At 44.1% G+C, this 25,776-nt stretch overlaps 1 protein-coding gene across 3 annotated transcripts in view; it reads left to right on the forward strand.

Moving 5' to 3' along the window:
* RRP9 (ribosomal RNA processing 9, U3 small nucleolar RNA binding protein) overlaps positions 1 to 25,776 on the forward strand; it is a 33,110-nt gene that overhangs the window by 2,602 nt on the left and 4,732 nt on the right. For 2 of the 3 annotated variants that reach the window (XR_011426883.1, XM_070237513.1), the window contains exons 3-13: positions 446 to 555; positions 950 to 1,017; positions 1,101 to 1,142; positions 1,412 to 1,538; positions 2,058 to 2,182; positions 2,265 to 2,357; positions 2,773 to 2,873; positions 2,957 to 3,091; positions 3,174 to 3,236; positions 3,469 to 3,614; positions 3,697 to 3,776. Coding sequence is in view for 2 of the 3 variants with exons in the window: in XM_070237513.1 (XP_070093614.1) it covers positions 446 to 555; positions 950 to 1,017; positions 1,101 to 1,142; positions 1,412 to 1,538; positions 2,058 to 2,182; positions 2,265 to 2,357; positions 2,773 to 2,873; positions 2,957 to 3,091; positions 3,174 to 3,236; positions 3,469 to 3,614; positions 3,697 to 3,776 (1,090 nt within the window). In the remaining variant the exon portion in view is untranslated. Of the gene's footprint in view, positions 1 to 445; positions 556 to 949; positions 1,018 to 1,100; positions 1,143 to 1,411; positions 1,539 to 2,057; positions 2,183 to 2,264; positions 2,358 to 2,772; positions 2,874 to 2,956; positions 3,092 to 3,173; positions 3,237 to 3,468; positions 3,615 to 3,696; positions 3,777 to 4,420; positions 4,495 to 4,634; positions 4,804 to 25,776 lie in introns of those variants that run through there. The other variant, XM_001494739.6, reaches the window with a different exon arrangement.

Raw genomic sequence — 25,776 nt, forward strand, 5'->3', positions numbered from 1 at the left:
CTCTGTGACACCTTATATATCTGACACTCTCTTCACTTGTTGGTTTAACTGGCACGGCATTCCAGGGGTTAGCATTTTCTTTCGGAATTTCGTGTGCGCAGCTCCTTTGTCTTGCTGCTCTCAGTGTTGCTGTTGAGACGTCTGAAGTCATTTTGATTGCTGACCTTTGTACACAACCTGATTTTTCTTGGGAGGCTATAGAACCTTCTCTTTCCTTCCAGAGTTGAGAGATTTCGCAGTGATCCCTTTGGGTTTGGGGTCTATTTTCACCCTTATGACAGGCACTGGGTGGGCCCTTTCAGTTTTCTGCATGTGTAATCATTGGCCATGACGGCTGGTAGGGATGGGGGCGGTTGAGTGGCACGGGGAGCAGCCAGGAGGTATGGTCCTAGTGGCCAGAGCAGCAGCTTTAGTCCTCCTCAAACCCGGCCCCTCCTGCCCATAGCCTAGCTCCCAGGAGGACTGAGGAGGAGGAGGAGGAGGAGCTGGAGGAGACCGCCCAGGAAAAGAAGCTGCGTTTGGCCAAGCTCTACCTTGAGCAGCTCAAGCAGCAAGGTAAGCCCATGGGCTGGGCAGGTGAGGGGTGGGACCTGTGCCTAAGCCTGCGTGATGCAGTCCCAGCCACATGATGGGTGATTGATGCATGTACATGCTGGGCTGCCAGGGCGCCCAGTACTGGCCACCCTGTGGGAGGGTGGCCAGGAGCTCTAATGGACCTCCTGGGGCAAGCCAGACCTTCAGGTGTCTTTAGACTGGTCTGATAAGTAAAGACAGGGAGTGGGCAGGAGGAGACCATCCAGCCTTCCCTCCCCTTTGCCTGAAGCAGGCTGACTTCCCTTGGGACACAGCCTAAGTGTTCAGGGCCCAGAACTGAGGTGGTGGGGTGGGGTTGGGAAGGAAAAAGTGGGGTTTTGGCCTGGGTTTACTTGGTCTGCTCTGTCCTACACAGAGGAGGAGAAGGCTGAGGCCCGCGAATTTGAGGAGGACCAGGTGGCGGGACGCCTGAAGGAGGATGTGGTGAGTGTGGAGGGAGGGTGATGGGAGGGAAGTGATGGGGCTGGTCCTGCTCCTGGGATCTCACCTCTTTCCTCTCCATGCAGCTCGAGCAGAGGGGCAGGCTGCAGAAGTCGGTGGCAAAGGAGGTGAGCGGGCAGGGCACTTTGATGTGCCTTGGAGGGAATTCGGGGTCCCACCTGGGTTGGTGGGCAGATGGCCCAACTGAGGACTCAGGCTGTGGAGTCTTTGGTCTGGAACATGTGGGCATTTTCGCAGACAGAGTCAGGTAAGGATCTGGTCCTTGTGGCCCTGGGTCCGGCTTTCCTTCTGGGCAGGGTGGTGGGAAAGGATGGTGTGTGCGTGGAGGGGTGCCTTCCTGCCCCCAGTTGCAGTGACCCAGCCCCGACCTGACCAGATCCAGGCACCAGCGCCAACCGACATTCGAATGTTACGGGGCCACCAGCTCTCCATCACGTGTTTGGTTATCACCCCAGATGACTCGGCCATCTTTTCCGCTGCCAAAGACTGCACCATTATCAAATGTGAGTGAATGCCTGGGTCAGGGTGTGGCTCCCGGGGGTCATCCAGGAGGGCTGGTCTGGGGAGGAGGCCGTAATTAAGGCAAACTGAAGCCTGATGAGGGAAGCTTCTAGAAGCAGGTTTGCTCCCAAAGAGGTGTTTTCTGTGTGACAGCAGAAGCTTCTGCTCAGGAGTGGGGCTTGTGAGCTCCCTGACACTGTCATTGGATTGAGTTCCTGGTCCTCTTGGGTTCCCAACCTTCGACAACTGAGTTCTGTCCTCATCCATCCTGTTCATCAGCAGGAAGAACTTGCACCATCTGTGTCAAAGCACTTTGCTGTCCCTTCTCTTCTGGGCTTCATGGCTGCCCTTTGGGATTATTGTCACCACTTAACAGATGAGGAAACTGAGGTGACTTGTCCAGGGGCTGAGCCAGATCTGACGTGAGGCTAGGACTTCATTACCACATGCTGCGCTTGAGGGGGCGTTGCCAGCCAGTCCTGTCTGCCATCCTAGTAGCCTCTTTCTTCCTTCGGTGTCAGGGAGCGTGGAGAGTGGACGGAAGCTTCATGTGATCCCACGAGCCAAGAAGGGTGCTGAGGGGCAGCCCCCTGGCCACAGCAGCCACATCCTTTGCATGGCCATCTCCTCTGACGGCAAGTACCTTGTAAGGCACGGTTGGCCCTGGGGGTGAGTGAGAGGTCTGGGCACACAGTAGGTACCTGTGGCCATCGTCCTCATCCCCACAGGCCTCAGGCGACCGCAGCAAACTCATTCTCATTTGGGAGGCCCAGAGCTGCCGGCACCTGTACACCTTCACGGGACACCGGGATGCTGTGTCGGTGAGCTGGGCCTCCTTTTGTGGACACTTAGCCTAAATGGGCCAGACTTGGTGCTGGGCCCTGTGGAATGGGGAGAATGGGGCAGAGGGTCCCCATCCTCGGAACCTGCTCTTGGTGTAGTGAGTGGCTCTGTAAAGGGCATAAACAGAGTGAAGGGCCAGGAAGGGGTTGGGGAGACTGACTTGAACTTGCCTAGGGAGCAGGGAGGCCTCTGAGAAGTCTCCAGCTGCTCGAGGGCAGGCGAGCGTGCCCCTGGCTCCAGATAGAGCTGTACAGAAGTGCCCACAGAGCTGTTACGGGGAGCTGGCTCCTTGTGCCCTGTAACTTTTTTTTCAGGAAGTCCTCCCTGGGCCTGACCTATGTCTCACCTGCCATAGTCCAGGTCCCCTTTTGCCTTCTCTCCTTGCACCCATAGGGACTGGCGTTCCGCAGAGGCACGTACCAGCTCTACAGCACGTCCCATGACCGCTCTGTGAAGGTGTGGAACGTGGCGGAGAACTCCTACGTGGAGACACTGTGAGTTTATGTGGGGAGAGGGTGTGTGGATGTGTGTGTGCGAGTTCACATGTGACCCCATTCTCCCTCTGTCCCCACTTCAGTTTCGGACACCAGGATGCCGTGGCTGCATTGGATGCCTTGAGCAGAGAGTGCTGTGTGACAGCTGGGGGCCGGGATGGGACTGTGCGTGTATGGAAGATCCCTGAGGAGTCCCAGCTTGTCTTCTATGGCCATCAGTAAGGCAGCCTGCTGCACTAGGTGGGGGCCGGGGGGGCTAGGGGTGGGGGTGGGCACGCCCCTCACTGCTCCTTTCTCCAGGGGCTCCATCGACAGCATCCAGCTCATCAATGAGGAGCACATGGTGTCGGGCGCAGATGATGGGTAAGAGCTGCCTTTTGGATGTCTCCCACCAGTGCCATTGCTCCTGGACCTGCCTCATAGGATCCCCCTGCTTTGTAGCTGTGATAACCGCTTTTCATAGATGAGTATCCTGAGGCAGAGAGCTGAGGTGACCTTGTCTGCCTCCCATGGTGGTATGCACTTGGTCCCTTCGCTCCTGTGGCCTTTCTGCCCTGTCTCTGGCCTCCTCACTGACTCTCCTACCTGTTCACAGCTCCGTGGCCTTGTGGGGACTCTCTAAGAAGCGGCCACTTGCCCTGCAACGTGAGGCCCATGGGCTGCGGGGGGAGCCGGGCTTGGAGCAGCCCTTCTGGGTGTCATCGGTGGCAGCCCTGCTCAACACAGACCTCGTGGCCACAGGTGGGTGCCCTCCACGGCAGAGAGGAGGGGGTCACAGGGTGGGCTGGTGCAGGAGGTGCTCATTGTCTCCTTGTCCCCCCAGGCTCCCACAGCTCCTCCGTGCGGCTCTGGCAGTGTGGGGAGGGCTTCCGGCGGCTTGACCTTCTCTGCGATATCCCCCTGGTGAGTGGGGCTTGAATGCCCAGCCTTCTATGCCACACTCCCGGGCTCCTTAGCCTCCCCAGAGCAGGCCAGCTATGACTTCTCTTTATAGTCCCAGCTCCTTGCACAGGGCCTGGCAGGAAGCCTCCCTTCTTCCTCTCCCCAGTCCCCTACCTGTCCTAGACCATCCTGGGTACTGGGGTACAAGGCCCGGAACAGGGTGGCCAAAGGTCTGGAGGGCCTGGCACTGTGATCGCATGGCTGGTGCCAGATTAATGCCAGGCTAAGGCGTGGGGACCTGGGGTAACCTAGGAGAGAATGGCAGACTCTGTCAGTGACGTCTGGTGACAGTGCAGGGCTTGGGTCAATGGTGATGGTCATGGGTTCTCCAGGGCCCCACAGCCGGAAGCCAAGCGCTGGGCCCTGGCTAGGCTGACATACTTGGTGTACGCTGTTTCTTTAATCCTCGCAAACTCACTGTGAGGCTGGTGCTCCACTTCCCCCATCTCACAGATGGGGAGGCTGAGGCCCTGAGGGGAAAGGGCTGGCCCAAGTGGCAGGAGGCGGCGCAGGCCTGGTACGGCCAAGCCCTTGACTGTGATGCTGGGGCTATGGTGGCGGGATCTGTACTCATCTTCTACTGCATTGTGCCTCCCTCTTCTCAGGTGGGCTTTATCAATAGCCTCAAGTTCTCCAGCACTGGGGACTTCCTGGTGGCTGGGGTGGGGCAGGAGCACAGGTATGAGGCACCCCTTCAAGGGTGAGGGTGGGCTCAGGTGGCGCTGGCTGGGTGGCTGGGCAGTTGGGCAGCCGTGGGAATGGGGTGGAGACTGGGTGAGGGCTGAGCCTGTCCTCAGCTGCTCCTCTTGTCCCCTGTAGGCTTGGCCGATGGTGGCGGATCAAAGAGGCTCGAAACTCTGTCTGCATCGTCCCACTCCGCAGGGCCCCCAGACCCCCAGCCGCTGGCTCCTGACAATCTCATCCCCTTTATTTAAGTCCTTCCTAGACTATACCCACCCTCTTTGTATTAAAAGCCTCCTCTTTTGGGCCTTGTCTCCTGCTGCTTCTTGGGTAGGGAGGACCGGGGGATGGCGGTGATTGTGGGTTGGAAAAGGCCTGGGGAGGGCAGGTTTCCAGTGGTCTCAGTTCTGTTCCTCTGCTGCCCTGAGGGCTTTTTATCCTTTTCCAGGGAACCTGGGATGGAGCCCTCAGCTGGCTTCTGGCTCCTGGTTCCTGAATATCCTCTATGATCTCATTGGGCCAACTCCCCAACAACTGCTCTGGGCAGGTGGGGGTGAGAAGCTGCTGACCCCTCAGCTACGAAGCCATGCTGTTCAGTTATGTGTAAGGGCTGGCTGTGGAGTCTGAGAACTGAAATGAAGACAGCTAGGTTACAAGTCAGGCTGACCCGCCCCACCCAGGCCAGATCAGGAAGCCGAAGGGGACAGAATGCCCCTGGGATTTGGGGTCTGCCTGTGGTTCTCAAGGGGCAGCATGGTCCACTTGGGAGGAAGCCACGGGGCTTACCCCCTGCTCCCATGCTCATGAGGCCTCCTCAGACAGACCTGCTCTTACTTTCATTCTCCTGGGGCCAGAAGGGTCAGGTTCAGATCGAACCCCTGAAAATCCTGTTATGGATCAGAAGATGTTGATAGAATTCACTCTCTATGTCCTGCCTCAAACTGAGCTTAACAACAGCATAAACATACCTCCTGAATAACATTGCAAGCAACACTGAAATGCTCCTTAATAGATGAATGCGTTTCCTGTTAGCACATTCCCAGGGAGAAATTAAGGTTTGAAAATAAATGCCCTTGGAACTGAAACTGAAAATAATTTCTCTTATGGCTTCTATTCTCAGTCTTGGTCAACTGAGACTTCCTTGCTATAGCTGGCCTCTTACTTATTTATTTTAGTTACAGTTCAAAAACACAAAATATACCATCTTGACCATTTTTTTGTTTTATTTTATTTTTTTCCTTTTTCTACCCAAAGCCCCCCTGGTACATAGTTGTCTATTTTTTTTTAGTTGTGGGTCCTTCTAGTGGCGTGTGGGATGCCGCCTCAGCATGGCTTGAACAGTGCCATGTCTGTGCCCAGGATTTGAAGTGGTGAAAGCTGGGGCCGCCACAGCAGAGCGTGCAAAGTTAACCACTCGGCCACGGAGCCGGCCCCCAGATCTTGACCATTTTTAAGTGTACAGTACAGTAGTGTTAAGTGTACTCACACTGTTGTGTAACAAATCTCTAGAACTTTTTCATCTTGTGAAACTGAAACTCGATAACCATTAAAACAACTCCACACCTCTCTCCCCCAGCCTCTGTTAACAACCATTCCATGTTCTGTTTCTATGAATTTAACTACTTTAGAGATATCATGAACGGAATCATAGTATTTGTCTTTTTGTGTCTATTTTATTTCACTTAGCATGATGTCCTCAAGGTTCATCCATGTAGTGTGTGACAGGATTTCCTTTTTGAGGCTGAGTAGTATTCCAGTATATGGACATACTGCATTGTCTGTTCATTCGTCAGTCAATGGGCATTTCAGTGGTTTCCACCTCTTGGCTGTTGTGAATAACTGCCATGAAAATGAATGTGCAAATATCTCAAGAACTTACTTTCAATTCTTTTGGATATATACCCACAAGTGGGATTGCTGGATTATATGGTAGTTTTATTTTTAATTTTTTGAAGAACTGCCGTACTATTTTCCATACAGGTTGCACCATTATGTAATTCTACCTACAGTGCACAAGAGTTCCAAATTCTCCACATCTTTTACCAATACTTATTATTTATTTATTTTTATAGTAGCCATCCTAATGGGTGTAAAGTGGCCTATCTCATTGTGGTTTTGATTTGCATTTCTCTAATGATTAGTAATGTTGAGTGTTTCTGCACACTTTTGAATCATGTTTTCTTCGTGAGGAAGATTGGCCCTGAGCCAGCATCTGTGCCCATCTTCCTCTATTTTATATGTGGGTCGCCTCCCACAGCATGGCTTGATCAACGGTGCATAGCTCTGCACATGGGATCTGAACTGGCAAACTCCGGGCTGCTGAAGTGGAGCGTGCAAACTTAACCACTACGCCACCAGGCTGGCCCCTCGTGTTTGTTTTTTTGTTGTGAGTTTTGGGAGTTCTCTATATTTTCTGGATATTAATCCTTTCTCAGATACATGATTTGCAAATAGTTTCTCCCATTCTGTGGGTTGCCTTCTTTTTGTTGATACTGTCTTTTGATTTATAAAATTTTAAAATTTTCATGAAGTCCAATTTGCCTATTTTTTTCTTTTGTTGCCTGTGCTTTTGGGGTCACGTTCGAGAAATCATTGCCAAATGCAGTGTTGTGAAGGTTTTACTGTGTGTTTTCTTCTGAGTCTTACAGTTTTAGGTCTTACATTTAAGTCTTTGATCCATTTTGAGTTAATTTTTGTGAGTCTTGTAAGATAGGGGTCCAGTTTCACCCTTCTGTGTGTGGATGTCCAGTTTTGCTGACACCGTTTGGTGAAGAGACTGTCCTTCCCCATTGAGTGGTCTTAGCAGTCTTGTCAAAGATCGTCTGACTACATGTGAATGGGTTTATTTCTGGGCTCTCTATTCCATGTGGTTGAGTTCTTGAGCAGCATCTGCCATTAGCAAACCTTGTGCCTTTAGCATCTTCTGGGATCCTTCCCTTCACCTTCTGCTTTGCCCACAATCTGGCTGTTTCATGAGGATGTGCCTCCCACCTAGCTCTTGGAGGTAGAATGGATGTTCTCCACGTCTCTTGTATTAGTTAGCTATTACTGACTAGCAAACCACCCTAAAACTCAGTGGCTTAGAACAGTTACTGGTCTAGTGGTCAACTGAGTGTTTCTTCCAGTCTCAACCAAGCTTACTCATGCTTTTGCAGTCAGCCTTGTGTTGTGGGCTCTGCTGATCTTGAGTGATCTGTTCTATGTTTAGGGGTTGGCTGGCAGTAGGTCAGTCTAAGGCCTCAGCTGGGAAACCTGGACTCCTCCACATGGCATCTCATTCTCCAATAGGATAGCTCAGACTTTTTCGCATGTCTGCACAGGGTTCCAGAAAAGTGAGCAAAAGTGTACAAGTCATCTAGAGGTCCAGGCTTGGACCTGGCACTTATATCACATTCTCTTGGCTGAAGTAGATCACAGGCCAGCCCAGATTTAAGGAAAAGAGGCTCCACCTCTTGATGGGAGGAACTGCAAAGTTGTGTTGCAAAGGGTACAGAAACTGGGGACGTTTCTGTAATCAATCTACCACATACCTTACTGCTCAGTCCAGAGCATCTCTCCCCTTCCCTCTTTCCAGAGCTGTGGTCTTCTACTCCTCAGTAGGCAGAAGATGTTGCTAGAGGGCAATATCAGACTCTGATGGTCCAGGAGGAGTCAAGGCTGGAATGACCAGACCCAAGACTACTGGCCACTATAGGAGGGTGGCACATCAGATGAGCAGCCAGTTTCCACTTTTCCCTCCCCCTGCCTGCGAATGGGCCTAGGAGTAAGGACTGAACCTCTGACCCACCTCCACCCCCTATTCTCACATGTATCATTCTCAGGGCAGCTCCCACCAACCCAGACTCTGAAAGGGGAATCAGAGAGAATGAGAGAGAGAACGGCAATGGGGCTGGTAACCCACCTTCTTCCCAGGATGTGCCCTGGGTTTCCTCTTTCTGCAGCCCTGGGATGTAGCCTCTGGTGGCAGTGGCAAGGGTGAAGCCACTTCCCGGGTATGGTGACAATATTACCTGTCCTGGGTACCTGTGGTTTTGTCTGCCAGGTACTCATTTCCTTTGCTTCTGGAAAGAGAACTTGAATTTCTTATGGAAAACTATCCCTGCTCTGCATAGCATGTTCATCCATTCTTCTGTTCAACAAAACTATTGAGTTCCAATAATACCCTGGATCCTGTTCTAGGCCATGGGGATGCAGAAATGAACAAGAAAAATCTCCTGCATTGAAGCAGCTTACACTCTGGAGGACATAAATACTTAAACAAGCAGATATATAAAGCAAGTGCTGTGGTGTTATGAAGAGAGAAAGCAGGGTAACAGAACAGAGCCTGGGACAGGTGGTCTCTAAGATCTCTCTGGAGAAGTGCTGTTGAGCAAGACCTGAAAGACAGGAAGATCTGGGGGCGGAGCATCCCCACACTTGGGATAACCTGTGCAAAGGCTCCAAGGCAAGAAGAGCAGGTGGCCACTGTGGCTGGAGTGGACGATGGGAAGGGGGAGAGAGTGAGCTGGAGATGTCAGCCGTGCCAGTTCAGGTGGGGCCTCAGGGTCGTGGGAAAGTCCTGGGATTTTTTCCAAAAGCAGTGGGAAACCATGAGAGGATTGAGAGCAGAAAAGTAATATGATCTAGTTCAAAATAAAAAGTAAAAACAACCCTCTGGCTGCTGTGTGGAGAATTGACTAGGGGTAGAGTTTAGGGGGAAGAAAGGAGGTGAGTTAGGAAGCTATAGTGATAGCAGGTAAAAGATGATGGTGATGTGAGAGGGAGAGGAGGAGGAGAAGTGCAGAGATGTGTTTGGGGGCAAAACCAACAGAACTTGCTGGTGGGTTGATTGTAGGATGAGATAAAGGGGGAAACATAGTGGACGGTGGTGACGTTTACCCAGATGAGGAAGACTGGGCGGGGAAGGACGAGGAGGAGGAGGATCAGGAGTTTAGTTGAGGACTCATTACATTTGCAAAGTCTAGTACATGTAGGGAAGTTGAGTAGACAATGAGCTCACTGCTGTATGTTTTATAACATATGAAGCCCTGTGATTCCAGGGAGCAGAATCTTACCCCCCATCCGGGGGAGTGCATGTGGGGTCCTTTCCCAGCCAAGTGAAGTATCAAATTTCTATAGCCATGGTGATTGTTTTGAGGACGAGCACATGAATCTAGTTAGTCCGGTTGGACTCAAATTTGGAACTTTCTTTGGGAACTATTGGGAAAAGTAGCTTTGTGAGGATGAGGTAGGAACTACCCGCAGCCATTTTGCTGCCATAGTAGGGGAAATCTGCTGGGAAGCAGAAACTGATGGAGACAGTTGGGAATGAGAATGAGGCAGGGCAATATTGTTTGAACTCTGGATTTAGCTGTGTCTCAGCTGGCCAGTCCCTCCTTTTGAGCCAGTTTGAATTTCTCTCAAATGGTTCTTGACTAATAATAGTGTGATATTGTGATTTATAATAAGAAATATATATATGGTCTTTGTCCCATTCCATATACAAAGCTCCCCAAACCCTTGGAATTTCCCAAGCGATGAGAGCAATAAAGCTGTCTTTTGTTATGTTAATGAGGTGACTTTTGGATAGCCCCTAGGTCACCTCAGGGTGGGGGCTGGTTGCCAGGGAACCAGCCCTGTGACTAGAGGATTGGAACTTTCAATCCCACCCCTAGACCTCCGGAAAGGGGAAGGGGAATGGAGATTGAGTTCAATTGCCAATGGCCAATGATTTAATCAATTATGCCTATGTAATGAAGCCTGCATAAAAACCCAAATGGACAAGGTTTGGAGAGCTTTCAGGTTGGTGAGCATGTGTACGTGCTGGGAGAGTGGCAGCATGCCCCTTCCCACATACCTTGTCTTGTGCATCTCTTCCATCTGACTGTTGAGTTGCATCGTTTTGTAATAACCCATGACCTAGTAAGTAGAATGTTTCTCTGAGTTCTGTGAGCCACTCTAGCAAATTAATCAGACCTGAGTAGTGGGTTATTGGAACTTCTTATGTATGGCTGGTCGGTAAGGAGCACGCATGTTCTTACTGAGAGCTGACTGAGCCCTTAATCTGTGGGAACTGATGCTATCTCCAGGTAGACAGTGTCAGAAGTGAGTTGAATTGTAGGACACCAAGTTGGCGTTGAGAATTTCTTGGTGGTGTGGAAAAAACACACACGTTGGAATTGGTGTTAGAATCATAAATGGACTGACAAATATGGGCACATAGTTTGAAGGTTAGGTGAGGATAGGGAAAGGAGGGAGAGTGGAACTGACATGGACATATATTTGAGGCATCCCCAGACCCTAAATAAGCCACATGATATGCTGATGAAAGAGACTCTAAAAGTCACTCCATCTATTGATCACACATAAAACCTACAGCTTTGAGATCCACTGACAATGCCAACATGTCACTGAGGCAGACCTCTTACTGCCTGGGGTAAACTTGAGTTCTCCACCTGCCTTGGGTCCCAGTTACCCAGGGGTGGGGGCACCACAAGCAAGGAGTGAGGGTGGATGCTCTCGGGGGCCACCACCGCACTCACGGTCATGAGTGTGCTGGGGCTCAACTGGGTCATGCAGGGGTCCTAGAATCTTCCTCAAAGATCCACCTCCCAGTGCCTCCTGACTGGAGAAGGGTATGGACAGAAAGCCTGGGCAGGGCTGAGGAAGACAGAGTGACAGCTAGTACAGGGAGAGGTTGGCTGCCAGATCTTCTCCAGGTGCTTGCTCTCCTGCCCCTCCCCTCCTAATCCACCACGTTGGGCTCATTTCTCTCTTTCCCAGGCTCTCCCCCTTCTTTCTTCCCCAGCTCTACCTTTTCCTGGCTCCCCAGTCTGGTTGCTGTCCAGTTCTCAGTGCTGAACCCCACCTTCCTCAGTGCAGAGCTTCCTCAACCCCAGCCCAGTCGCTTCCTGTATACCTCCACCCCTACTGGGGGTATTGTGCACAGGGAAGAGCAGCGGTGGGACCTGTCCCTGGGAATGGAGGGAAGGGTCTCAGGACCTGAGGGCTTTGGATCTCCTTAGAAAAGCAGTCTGGTCCTATTTTGCTCTATCTCATTCATTCATTCAATGAGTATTTATTTAGTACCTACTAGGTGTCAGCACTGTTTAGCATCTGAGGATACAGATGAGGAAAATGCTGACTCTGTTTCTCAGAAGCTAGAGGAGGAAAGAGACAGGCTGGCAAAAAGGTGACTGTATAGGATCAGATGAGGACCAAAATGGAGAGCTATAAAAGGGCCCATGGGGTTTCCCAGGGTGCAGATCCACCAAGTGAACCCCCAGGGTCCTGCTGGGAGGGCAGCTGTGCCAGAGTCTGCATGCAAGTGATGAGGATTTTTAGGCTGCTTAATTTTAAAATGGTTTATGATGAGGATTTTTAGGCTGCTTAATTTTAAAATGGCTTATGATGAGGATTTTTAGGCTGGTTAGTTTTAAAACTACAGATGAGATTCAGGCTCCAAGGAGTGGAATTTGTTTGCCCCTTTGTTGGGAAACATTTACATTTCTAAGGGAAACCTCTATCTGTAAAGATGCCTCCCTCTCTGTGCCAGGAAGAAGGGGGAATGGTCTTATCTCTAGAAGCTCTTAATGGGGAAGGCAAGAACTTAAGTTGGTTGCTGTCTGGCAATCTCATGTAACTGGTTTAGGGTGGTGGCGTCTAACCTTTCTAACCTTTACTTAATCCGATTTGATTCTTGTCTAAAAGTCATGGGATCACTCAATGACCAGACCCCACCTGCACTGATACCATTTTAACTTTTTTTTTCATGTTCTTTCCTTTGTCTTGTAAAGAGATGAATCATATACCTATGCCTTAAATTTAGCCCTAACCCTCAACTCGGGGCAGCAGCAGGAGCTCTGACTGCCCGTGGGTCCTGTCCCCACGCACCAGCTCTGCCTGCCCATGGGTCCTGTCCCCATGCTATTCCACACTATTCTCTAAATAAAAGAGCACTACTGCCAGATCTTAAGAGTCTAAAGAAATCTTTCTTTCGACTCCTCGGCTCACCCACCCCGCATCACAAGGATCACTTATTTGGGGTTAAGGGTGGAGCTGCTGCAGAAGAAATGACCAAGGCAGGGGCTCATGCGCAGGGCCATCTTATCATGGGCCACTCCCAGCGGAGCTGCCTTCCTTCCCCTGCAGGCTCTGGAGCTGGAGCACATTCAGAGGGCTGATCCCACCAAGACCTTCACTTACCCTTCCCTTCTTCTCTCTTTCCCACACCTCCCTGAAGGGGCTTACTGAGAACCTCTGGCGGGGGGAACTTTGATAGCGGTAGTGGAGAATGGTGGGGATGGGGTGGGACAATGGGGAGAGACCCCCAAATGCTGGTACTTCTGTGCCTGGGGATCACCCCCAATAGTCCTGAGAGGAACTTGTATATTGTCCTTACTGCAGCTCCAGGAAGCTCACCCCCATCATGCTTGCCCCAGGCCCCTTGCTCAGCACACCCTCAAAACCTCCCCTTGGATGCTGTCACCCCTCTGCTCCTTAGCCCCTGGGGTGGCTTCTCCCTGCCCTTGATTTGAGTCTGAGCAGGTCCTGGTGGCACTCAAGGCCCCAGTACCCTTCCTGCTCTGTGGGTCACCCCTGGCATCTTCTCTGTTTGAGTCCCCCTTCATCCTGGGCCCCAGCCTCCTTGTTTCCACGTGCTGCATATGTGGGATCTTTCCTGTGCCCTTGAGTGCAGGGACTTTAATCTCTCCCTTCACACCTCAAATGCGCATGGAGCCAAGAATGAGCAGCATGATGCCTCTGAGTTATTTTTAAAATTTACATGCAATAAACTTGTTTGATGTGATACAAGAGGTTTAACAAATTAAAAAAATTATTGTACAGTAAAGTTGACATTTTTGGGGGGCATACAGTTTTATAAATTATAAATAACACATGTGTAAATTTGTGTACCTGCCTTCATAATCAAGATACAGAACAGTTATGTAACCCTAAGAAAACTCCCTGTGCTGTCCCTTTGTAGTCAAATTCTCCATCTCTAATGCCTGGCAGCCACGGATCTGTCTTTTTGACAAGGTCACATAAATGGGATCATACAGTTTGTTACATTTCGAGACTGGCTTCTTTGATTCAGCATAATGTCTTGAAATTCATTCATATCGTTGTGTCCTTTTTATTACTGAGCAGTACTCCATTGTATGAATGCACTCCCGTTTGTTTATCCATTCACACTGTGATGGACATTTGGGTTGTTTCTAATTTTTGATGATTATTAATATAGCTTCTGTGAACATTTGTGTACAATTTTTTTTTGTGGACACAAGTTTTCATTTCTCTGGGGTAAATACCAAGGAGCTATGTACCTGGGTTTAACTTTATAAGTATATGTTTATAAGAAACTGCCAAACTACTTTCCATAGTAGCTGTACCATTTTACATTGTCGTTAGCCATTTATGAGAGTTCCAGTTGCTCCACACTTGTTATCAGTATCTTAAGTTTCAGCTATTTTAATAAGTACATAACGGTATCTCATTTTAGTGTTAACTTGCATTTCCTAGTGGCTAATGATGTTGCATATCTTTTCACGTGATTATTTTCCATCGATATACCTTCTTTGGTGAAGTATCTGTTGAAATCTTTTGCCCGTTTTAAAATTAGGTTATTATTTTCTTACTGTTGAGTTAAAAATAATTTTATTAAAAATTATCATAGAGTGAAATTTACTTTTTAAAATGTTTGTAGATAGTTCTATGAATTTTACGCCTGTATAGATTTGTATAACCACCACCAGTGATCTACATAACAGTTCCGTCACCCCCCGAAACTCTCTTGTGCTACGTCTTTACATTCAAACCCTTACCCTACCCTTAACCCCTGGAAACTACTGATCTGTTTTCTAGCACTAGTTTTGCTTTTAAAAGAATGTCAAATAAATGCAATCATACAGTATATAATCTTTTGAGACTGACATAATGTCTGTCAGCATAAGTTCTTTGAGATTCATACAAGTTGTTGTCTGTATCAATAGCTTGTTTCTTTTTACTGCCAAATTATATTCCATTGTATGGATGTACCAATCCGTTCACCCTTTGAAGGGCATTTGGGTTATTTCCAGTTTTTGGCTATTACAATTGAAGCTGCTATAAACATTTGTGTACATACTTTTGTGTGAACATAAGTTTTAATTTCACTAGGGCAAATGCCCAGGAGCAGTTTTGCTGGGTCATATGGTAAATATATATGGTGTGGTAAATATATATTTCTTACTTTGTAAGAAAGTACCACACCATTTTCCAGAGTGACTGTATTTTTCTCATTCTAACTAATATGTGTGAGGGTTCCAGTTACTCATCATTCTTGCCAGTGCTTGGGGTGTCAGGATTTTTAATTTTAGTAATTCTCATAGGGGTTCAGTGGCATCTCATTGTGGTTTTAATTTGCCTTCCCTTAATTGCTAATGATGTTGAACATCTTTTCATGCATTTACTGGCCATCCTCAAATCCTCTTTGGTGAGATGTTTGTTCAAGTCCTTTGCCCATTTTTTATTGGGTTGTTTGTTTACTTATTATTAATTACTCCTTTTACTTTTAACCTGCTTAAATCATTATATTTAACATGAGTTTCTTGTAGAAAGCCTATAATTTGTCTTTAAAATAATCCAATCTGATAATACTTGTCTTTTATTTGGCATATTTAGACTGTTTACACTTAATGTAATTATTGATATAATTTGATTTCAGTCTACATTATATCATTTGTTTTCTGTTGCTCCTTCTGTTATTTCCCCACTCTGTCCCTCCACTCCTGATTTCTTTTGGGTTATTTAAATATATTTTGGTGTTCCATTTTAATTTATCTCTTGGCTTTTTGGATATGTTTCTTTGTATTTTTTTTAGTGTTTGCTCCAGGGATTACAATATACATACTGAACTTTTCATAATATGCTTAAAATTAATATTTTACCACTTGAAGTAAAATGTGGAAACTCCACAACCACATCAATCTCTTTATCTTCACCCTTCTGTGTAATTGTTGCCGTGTCTCTTACGCTTAGATCCTTTGAGAGTCCCACCAGACAATGCTATAACGGTAGTCAAACATATTTTAAAGAACTTAAGAAAAAGAGTCTATTATATTTACCCAGATATTTACCATTTCTGTTGTACTGTCTTCATTACTGAAGTTCCAAGTTTCCCTCCGGTATGATTTCCCTTCTTCCTGAAGAATTTCCTTTAGCGTTTCTTTAAGAGCAGATCTGTTAAGCAGCCAATTCTCTTATTTCCTTCATCTGAGAACGTCTTTAAATAACTCTTATTCTTGAAGGGTATTTTTGCTGGATACAGAATTCTGGGTGACAGTTTTTCTTCTTAAGCACTTTAAGAATGTTGTTCCGCTGTTTCCTGGTCTCTGGTCTCTACAATTTCTGATAAGAAATCCACAGTCATTTGCATCATTGTTCCTCTATAAGTAATGCATCATTTTTCCTTGGTTGCTTTTATGATTTTTTTCTTTATCTTTGGTTTTCAACAGTTTAATTATGATGTATCTGGACATGGTTTTCTCGAGTATATCTTTTTCTAAAATCATGTTAAAATACACATAATGTGAAATTTACTTTCTTAAACATTTTTAAATGTACAGTTTGGTGGTATTAAATACATTCACATTGTTGTGTAGCTATCACCATCATCCATTCCCATCACTCTTGTAAATCTGAAACTGATTGGTTCTGGGACCCCCATGGATAGCAAAATCCACAATGCTCAAGTACCTTAGTTGGCCCTCCAGCAGCCTCGGGTTCACAGCCAGGGTCTAACCAACTGCAGATCATAAACATAGTCTGTGGTCCATGGTTGGTTGAATGGATACAGAACCTGTGGATACGGAGGGTCAACTGTACCTATTAACCAATAAGTCCTGCTTCTTCCCTTCCCGCAGGCTCTTTTGCAACCAACTTTTTACTTTCTGTCTTTATGATTTTGACTACTCTTAAGTACCTCATATGAGTCGAGTTATACAGTATTTGTCTTTTTGTGACTGGCTTAGTTCACTTAGCATAGTATCCTCAAGATTCATCCATGTGTAGTATATTGTAGAATTTCCTTCCGTTTTAAAGCTGAATAATATTCCTTTGTATGTATATACCACATTTAGCTTATGCATTTGTCCGTCAATGGACGCTTGGCTTGCTTACACGTTTTAGCTATTGTGAACAATGCTGCTATGAACATAGGTGTACAAATATCTCTTCGAGACCCTGCTTTCATTTCTTTTGAGTATATACCTAGAAGTGGAATTGTTGGGTCATATAGTCATTCTATTTTTGATTTTTTGAGGAACCTCCATACTATTTTTCAGAGTGTACCATTTTACATTCCCACCAACAGTGCACAAAAGTTCCAGTTTCTCCACACTCTTGCCAACACTTATTTTATGGTTTTTTGATAGTAGTCATCCTAATGAGTGTGAGGTGGTATCTCATTTTAATTTTGATTTGCATTTACCTAATGATTAATGATGTTGAGCATTGTCTCATGTGCTTATTGGCCATTCGTATATCTCCTTTGGGGAAATGTCTATTCAAGTCCTTTGCCCATTTTTGAATCAGGTTGTTTGTTTTGCTGTTGTTGATGGAATATATCCTTTTTGGTGTTTGCTGAGATTCTTAAATCTGTAAATTTATGTCTTTCACAAAATTTGGGAAGTTTTTAGCCTTTATTTTCTTCAAAAACTCTTTCTACACCAATTTCCTTCTCCTTTCTTCCTGGGACTCCAATAACATGAATGTTAGATCTTTTGATATTGTTCCACAGATTGCTGAGGCTCTTTTTATTTTTTTCAATACTTTTTCTCTCCGTTCAGCTTATCGAATTTCTATTACTCAGTAGTCAAGCTCAGTAACTGATTTCTCTGTCATCTCCATTCTGCTAATGAGCCTGTCAGTGAATTCTTTATTTTAGATATTGTAATTACCGTTATAAAGTTTCCATTTGGCTCCTTTTTTGTTTTGTTTTATTTTAGCTTTTATGTCCCTTCTGAGAACTCCTATCTTTCCATTCATTTAGAAAGGGTTCACCTTTACCTCATGGATGATGTTTATAACTGCTTAAAAGTCTTTGTCTGATACTTCAAACATTTAATTGTCCTTGATAATTAATCAGATTTTCCTGGCTCTTCGTATGTTGAGTAATTTTGGATTGTATCCTAGACATTTCCACTAGCCAAGGAGATGGTTTTTCAGGAGCTCATAGCACCACCACTGTGGCAGTGCAGCTCTGTGGCTCAACCTTGGGGTAGGACAATGGGAGAAGAAAGGAAAACAGAAACAAAAAGGGATGCTGGCCATAGTCTCTGGCTTGAGGAAGTGTCTTTTTCTGATTTTCTTGTAAAAAGAGGGGCTTTGTCTTAGATTATTTGCTGTCCGTACTTGTGCAGTTCTGCGTTTCGGGCTGCCTTCAACTTTGACCTGGAAACTGGAACTAATTGTTCTTCAAGTTTTGACTCTTCCCCATTCTGCCTGCTATTGTTTCTTTTTCTGAACCCAGTTGCTTTTTGTATTCGATCCAGGGTTTTCTTTTGTAGTCATTGGGAAAGATTGGCTGTAGTACCCTTACTCCATCTTGACAGCACTGGACTCAACAGTATTTTAAAGAAATTTTAAAAGATGATCTTTTTTGTTTACTCACACATTTACCACTTCTGAGCCTTTCATTCCTACCTGCTGATCTGGGCTTCCATTTGGGATCTTCCTTTAGCAATTCTTGTTGTATGAATCTGCTGGTGATAAGCTTTCTCAACTCTTGTTTTTCTGAAAATGTCTTTATTTCAACTTCATAAAAAAATCAAGGTATATGGGGCCGGCCCGGTGGCGCAGTGGTAAAGTTCGCACGTTCTGCTTCTCTGCGGCCCAGGGTTCGCTGGTTCGGATCCTGGGTGCAGATATGGCACCGCTTGGCAGAAGCCATGCTGTGGAAGGCGTCCCACGTATAAAGTAGAGGAAGATGGGCACGGATGTTAGCTCAGGGCCAGTCTTCCTCAGCAAAAAGAGGAGGATTGGCAGTAGTTAGCTCAGGGCTAATCTTCCTAAAAAAAAACACACCACAGTAGGATACCACTGTGTATCCATTAAGATGGCTAAAATGAAAGAAAAAAAAAAAACAGAACCAAGTGTTGGCAAGATGGAACAAGCCATTTGGAAATTAGTTTGGCTGTTTCTGATAAAATTAAGCATACACCTACAACTATTCTGTGGTTCAGCAATTCCACTCCTAGGTATTTACTCAAACGAATAAAAACATTTGTGTTCACAAAAAGACCTGTACAGGAATGGTTGCAGCATTATATTCATAATAGCCAAATACTGGAAACAAGTCAAATGTCTATAAACAGGAGAATGGTAAATAAATTTTATGAGTATACTCATAAAATGTAATACTATTAAACAATAAAAAGCAAAGTATTAATGATACATGCAATAACATGGATAAATCTTACAGACATGATGTTGAGGGAAAAAAGCCAAACACAAAATACGATATATTGGGGCCTGCCCGGTAGCCAAGTGGTCAAGTTCGCACACTCTGCTTTGGAGGCCCAGGATTTCCCCGGTTCAGATCTTGGGTGCAGACCTAGCACCGTTCATCAAGCCATGTTGAGGCGACATCCCATATAGCAGAACTAGAAGGACCTACCACTACGACATATACAACTATACACTGGGGGGCGTTAGGGAGAAGAAGAAAAAAAAATAAAAGATTGGCAACAGATGTTAGGTCAGGGCCAATCTTACAGAAAAAGAAACAGAACATATTGTATAATTCCATTTATATGAACTTTTAAAACATGCAAAACTAATAAATAGCGAAAGGAATCAGAACAGTGTTTGCCTCTGGTAGTTGAGGTTGATTAGAAAGAGGCACAAAGAAACTTTCTGGGGTGATAGAAATGTTCTATATCTTGATGAGGTCTAGATTATGGGATATATGCATTTGCCAAAACTCAGTTAACTGCACATTTAAGATTTCCTTATTTCACTATACATAAATTATACCTTGATTTTTTTTTTTTTTGAGGAAGATTAGCCCTGAGCTAACTACTGCCAATCCTCCTCTTTTTGCTGGGAAGACTGGCCCTGAGCTAACATCTGTGCCCATCTTCCTCTACTTTATACGTGGGACGCCAGCCACAGCATGGCTTTTGCCAAGCGGTGCCATGTCCGCACCCGGGATCCGGACCGTGAACCCCCGGCCTCCGAGAAGCCAGACATGCAAACTTAACTGCTGCACCCCTGGGCTGGCCCCTGCCATTGTGGTTTAAACCATACCTTTCCCTAATGAGTAATGTTGAGCAACTTTTCATGTGTTTAGTGGTCATTTGTATATTTCTTTTGTGAAGTATTGGTTTAAGCCTTTTGTCCATTTTCTTTTTGGTTGCCAGTCTTTATTATTGAGTTGTAGAAGTTTTTATATTCTAGATATGAGTCCTTTGTCAGATATACATATTGTTAATGTTCTTTTCCCCTGTGACTTTTAAAAAATGCTGTCTTTCAATAAGCAGACAGTTTTAATTTGGTTGAAGTCCGATCTGTCAATATTTTATACTTAGTACTTGCTTTGTCCTAAGAAATCTTTGTCAACTCTAAGGTCACAAAATAATTGTCCTGGATTTTTTTCTAGAAACTTTACAGTTTTAGCTTTAGTTTTTGTTTAGGTCTATGATCCATCTTGAATTAATTTCTTTTTATCTATGATGTTAGATAGGGATCAAAATTCTTTCTTTTCCATTGAAAAATGCACTTCCTTTTTGCATTGCATTATCTTGGTACATTAAAAAAAATCAATAGACTGTGTAAATGTGAGTCTATTTCTAGCTTCTCTTTTCTGTTTTGTTGATCTGTTTCTCTTCTTACACTAAAACCACACTGTCTTGATTACAGTAACTTTATTGTTTTTCAAGACAGTAAGTCTTGAAATCAGATAATATAAATTCTTCAACTTTGCACTTCTATATCAAGAATTTCCCAAATGATCATTGATGTATAGAAATATAGTTGATTTTTGCATATTCCTCTTGTATCTTCCAATTTTGGGGGTGCTTTTTATTTTTAAACTTTATTGAGTTTTACTGAGATATAATTCACATGCCATACAATTCACTCATTTAAAGTATACAGTTCAATGGTTTTTAGTATATTCACAAATATGTGCAAAGAACACCATGGGTGTCTTCCTTGCTTACTAAATTCCCTTAACAGTTCTAGTAGTTTCTGGGGTATATTTCTTTGGGAATTTTTATGTACATAATCATGCTGTCTGCAAATAACACAGACACAATTCTTTAAAATATCTTTTTAGGCGTTGCGTTTCACTTTCTTACCTTATTGCACTGGCTAGGACCTTTAGTACATTGTTAAATAGAAGTGGTAAGAGCAGACTTTTTTGTTTTATTTCCATATCTTTATTTTTGAAGGTTATTTTTCTGAGTATAGAATTCTAGGTTGGCTTTTTCCCCATTTCTTTAGCACTTCACAATGTCATTCCATTTTCTTCTGGCTTCTGTTTCTTTATGATGGCAAGTCATCTATCATTTTAATTTTTCTTCCCCTAAATGTAATGCAACCTTTTCCCCTGATTTCTTTCTAAAGATTTTCTTTTTATCTGTTTTGGCAATTTCACTATGTTGTGCCTACATGTGGTTTCATTTGTATTTATCACGTTTGTGTACTTTTTTGACCTGTCTTTGAGCTTAATAATCTTTTCTTTTTTTTGAGGAAGATTAGCCCTGAGCTAACATCTGCTGCCAATCCTCCTCTTTTTGCTGAGGAAGACTGGCCCTGAGCTAACATCCATGCCCATCTTCCTCTACCTTATATGTGGGACGCCTACTACAGCATGGCTTGCCAAGTGGTGCCATGTCTGCACCCGGGATCCAAACCAGCGAACCCTGGGCGCCCGAAGCGGAATGTGCAAACTCAACCTCTGTGCCACCAGGCCAGCCCAACAATCTTTTCTTTTGTTACCCTATCCAGTGAAGTATATATTTTGGATATTGTATTTTTCAGTTTTAGAATTTCTACTTAGTTCTTTTATTTGTTTTTTAGAGTTTCTACTTGTCTGCTGAAATCCTCCATCTTTTCACTCATTTTGTCTACCTTTTACTCTAAATTCTTTATCCATTATATCCACATTTATATCATATTAGTTATTTTAGAGTCCTTGTCTGCTAATTCTGACATATGAGTCATCTATGGATCTGCTTCTATTGATTTTTTCCTTTTGATCACAGGTCATATTTTCCTACTTCTTCATGTGTCTTGTTTTTAAATTGTGTGCCAAGCACTGTGGATAAAAGCAGTGGAGATGAAGGCAGGCCATTTGTCAAATAATCAGGAGTTCTGTTGGATTGGGACTGGCTTGCCACTTTAGTTAATTGTCATCCACCTCAGTTTCAAGTGTCTTGTGGGTGGGATAAGACCCCTTTCTTCCTAAGAACTGTGGAATCTTAGCACTGTGAGACTCGAGATCACTCTCTGCCATCCAGCTCAGTCACCGGCTCTCTGATCCAGCAGAAGCCCGATGAGAAGAGTGGTGATTGCAGACGACTCTGCGTGTGGGGCTTTTCCAGGGAGCCATTAGTCTAATAGCTCACACGCATCAGTTGAAAGTTCAGCTGGTTTCTGCTCTACTTATCAACATGTCTCTGCATATGGCAGACTCACCCCTCCATGTCGCTGTATCCAGAAATTTAGTAAGGATTCACAGGCATGAAAGCAGCCACCAACTTCTGTTTAAATTTGGTTCACTTGGACTTTTTTCCCTCCAGCTTTTTTTGAGGTAAAATTGACAAATATATTTAAAGCATACAATAGGATGATTTGATATAAGTATACTTAGTGAAATTGTTACCACAATCAGGTTGATTAACACATCCATCACCTCACATAGTTACCTTTTTCTTTTTTTGGTGAGAACACTTGATATCCTTTTAGAAAATTTCAAATATGCATATAGTGTTATTAACTATAGTCACTATGCTGTACATTAGATTCCCAGATCTTATTCATCTGATAGCTGAAGACCTGTATCCTTTGACCAGCTTCTCCCCATCTTACTAACCCCTGAGCCTCTGGTAACCACTAGAAATCACTCTTGTTTTTATGAATTCGATTTTTTTTCAGACTCCACATAGAAATGAGATGGTAAAGTATTTGTCTTTCTCTGACTGAGTTATTTTACTTAGTATAATTCCTCTAGGTTCATGTCATTGCAAATGGAAGGATTTCCTTCTTTCTCATGGCTGAATAATATTCCAATATATATCTGTATCTGTCTATATCATCTATCTATCTATAGATATAAACACATTCATCTATATATCACATTTTTAAAATCCATTCATCTGTTGATGGCCATGTAGGTTGTTTCCATGTCTTGGCTAATGTGGATTCAGTGAACAGGGGAGTACAGGTTTCTCTTTGAGATAGTTATTTAATTTCCTTTGGATATATATCCAGAAGTGGGATTGCTGATCATATCCTAGTTATATTTTTAATTTGGGGGGAAACTCCATACTACTTTTGTAGTGGCTGTACCAATTTACATTCCGCAAACCGTGCACAAAGTTTCCCTTTTCTCTACAGCCTCACCAGGTCTTGTTATCTCTTGTCTTTTTTTTTCCTGAGGAAGATTTGCTCTAAGCTAATGTCTGTTGCCAATCTTCCTCTTTTTTTTATTTGAGGAGGATTAGCCCTGAGCTAACATCTGTGCCAGTCTTCATCTACTTTGTATGTGGGTCACCACCACAGCATGGCTGACAAGTGGTGTAGGGCTGTGCCCAGGATCTGAACCCATGAACCTGGGCCACAGAAGTGGAGTGCGCTGAACTTAACCACTACACCATGGGGCTGGCCTTTCTCGTCCTTTTTTTTTTTAAATTGCGGTAACATTGGTTTATAACATTAAACAATAAATTTCAGGTGTACATCATAATATATTTTGAATTCTGTGTAGATTGCATCATGTTCACCACCCAAAGATTAATTACAATCCATCACCACACATTTGTGTCTAATCACTCCTTTCTCCCTCCTCCCTCCCCACTTCCCCACTGATAACCACCAATCCAATCTCCATTGCTATGTATTTGTTTGTTGTTGTTTTTATCTTCTGAGTGAGATCATACGGTATTTAGCTTTCTCCCTCTGACTTGTTTCACTCAGCATAATACGCTCAGGGTCCATCCATGTTGTCACAAATGGCCGGATTTCATCATTTCTTATGGCTGAGTAGTATTCCATTGTGTATATATACCATATCTTCTTTATCCGTTCATCCCTTGATGGGCACCTAGGTTGCTCCAAGTCTTGGCTATTGTGAATGATGCTGTGATGAGCATAGGGGTGCATGGATCTTTATGCATTTGTGTTTTCAAGTTCTTTGGATAAATACCCAGCAGTGGAATACCTGGATTGTATGATAGATCTATTCTTAATTTTCTGAGGATACTCCATACTGTTTTCCATAGTGGCTGCACCAGTTTGCACTCCCACCAGCAGTGTATGAGGGTTCCCTTCTCTCTACATCCTCTCTAATGCTTATTAGTAAATAAATTTCCTGTCTTATTAATTATAGCCATTCTGGTGGGAGTGAGGTGCTATCTCATTGTAGTTTTATTTTTTTAAAGATTGGCACCTGAGCTAACAACTGTTGCTAATCTTTTTTTTTTTTTTTGCATTTTCTACCCAAATCCCCCCAGTACATAGCTGTATATTTTAGTTGTGGGTCTTTCTACTTGTGGCATGTGGGATGCTGCCTCAGTCTGGCCTGATGAGTGGTGCCATGTCTGCATGCAGGATCCGAACCAGTGAAACACTGGGCCGCCAAAGCAGACCGCGCAAACTTAACCACTTGGCCATGGGGCCGGCCCCCATTGTAGTTTTGATTTGCATTTCCCTGATAGTTAATGATGTTGAGCATCTTTTCGTGTGCCTGTTGGCCATCTGTATATCTTCTTTAGAGAAATCTCTGTTCAGATCTTTTGCCCATTTTTAAATTGGGTTGTTAGTTTTTTTGTTGTTGAGATGTATGAATTCTTTGTATATTTTGTATATTAATCCCTTATCTGATATATGATTTGCAAATATCTTCTCCCAATTGTTAGGTTGTCTTTTCGTTTTGTTGATGGTTGCTTTTGCTGTGCAAAAACTTTCTAGTTTGATATAGTCCCATTTGTTTATTTTTTCTATTGTTTCCTTTGCCTGGTCAGACATGGTATTGGAAAAAATGCTGCTAAGACCGAAGTTGAAGAGTGTGCTGCCTGTGTTTTCTTCTAGAAGTTTCATGGTTTCAGATCTTACATTCAAGTCTTTAATCCATTTTGAGTTTATTTTTGTATATGGTGTAAGATAATGGTCTACTTTCATTCTTTTACATGTGGCTGTCCAACACCATTATTTATTGAAGAGACTCTCCTTTCTCCATTATATATTCTTGGCTCCCTTGTTGAAAATTAGCTGTCCGTAGATGTGTGGGTTTATTTCTGGGCTCTCGGATCTGTTCCATTGATCTGTCTGTCTGTTTTTGTGCCAGCACCATGCTGTTTTGGTTACTATGTCTTTGCAGTATATTTTGAAATCAGGGAGTGTGATACCTCCAGCTTTGTTCTTTTTTTTCAGGATTCCTTTGGCTACTTGGAGTCTTTTGTTGTTCCATATAAATGTTAGGATTCTTTGTTCCATTTCTGTGAAAAATGTTGTTGGAACTTTGACAGGGATTGCATTGAATCCACAGATTGCTTTAGGAAGTATGGACATTTTAACTAATTCTCCCAATCTAAGAGCACGGAATATCTTTCCATTTCTTTGTGTCCTCTTCAATTTCTTTCAACAATGTTTTATAATTTTCAGTGTAAAAATCTTTCACCTTTTGGTTAAGTTTATTCCTGAGTATTTTATTCTTTTTGTTGCAATTGTAAATGAGATTGTATTCTTAATTTCTCTTTCTGCTACTTTGTTGTTAGTGTATAGAAACACAACTGATTTTTGTATGTTGATTTTGGATCCTGCAACTTGACTGTATTCATTTCTTATTTCTAAAAGTTTTTTTGAGGCTGTTTAGGGTTTTCTAGATATAAAATCATGTCATCTGCAAACAGTGACAGTTTCACTTCTTCCTTTCCAATTTGGATCCATTTTATTTCTTTTTCTTGCCTGATTGCTCTGGCTAGGACTTCCAATGTTATGTTAAATAAGAAAGGTGAAAGTGAGCATCCTTGTCTGGTTCCTCTTCTTAAAGGGATAGCTTTCAGTTTTTCTCCACTGAGAATGATATTAGCAGTGG

The sequence above is a fragment of the Equus caballus genome, chromosome 16, assembly GCF_041296265.1.
Source record: "Equus caballus isolate H_3958 breed thoroughbred chromosome 16, TB-T2T, whole genome shotgun sequence".
Classification (NCBI taxonomy): Eukaryota; Metazoa; Chordata; class Mammalia; order Perissodactyla; family Equidae; genus Equus; species Equus caballus.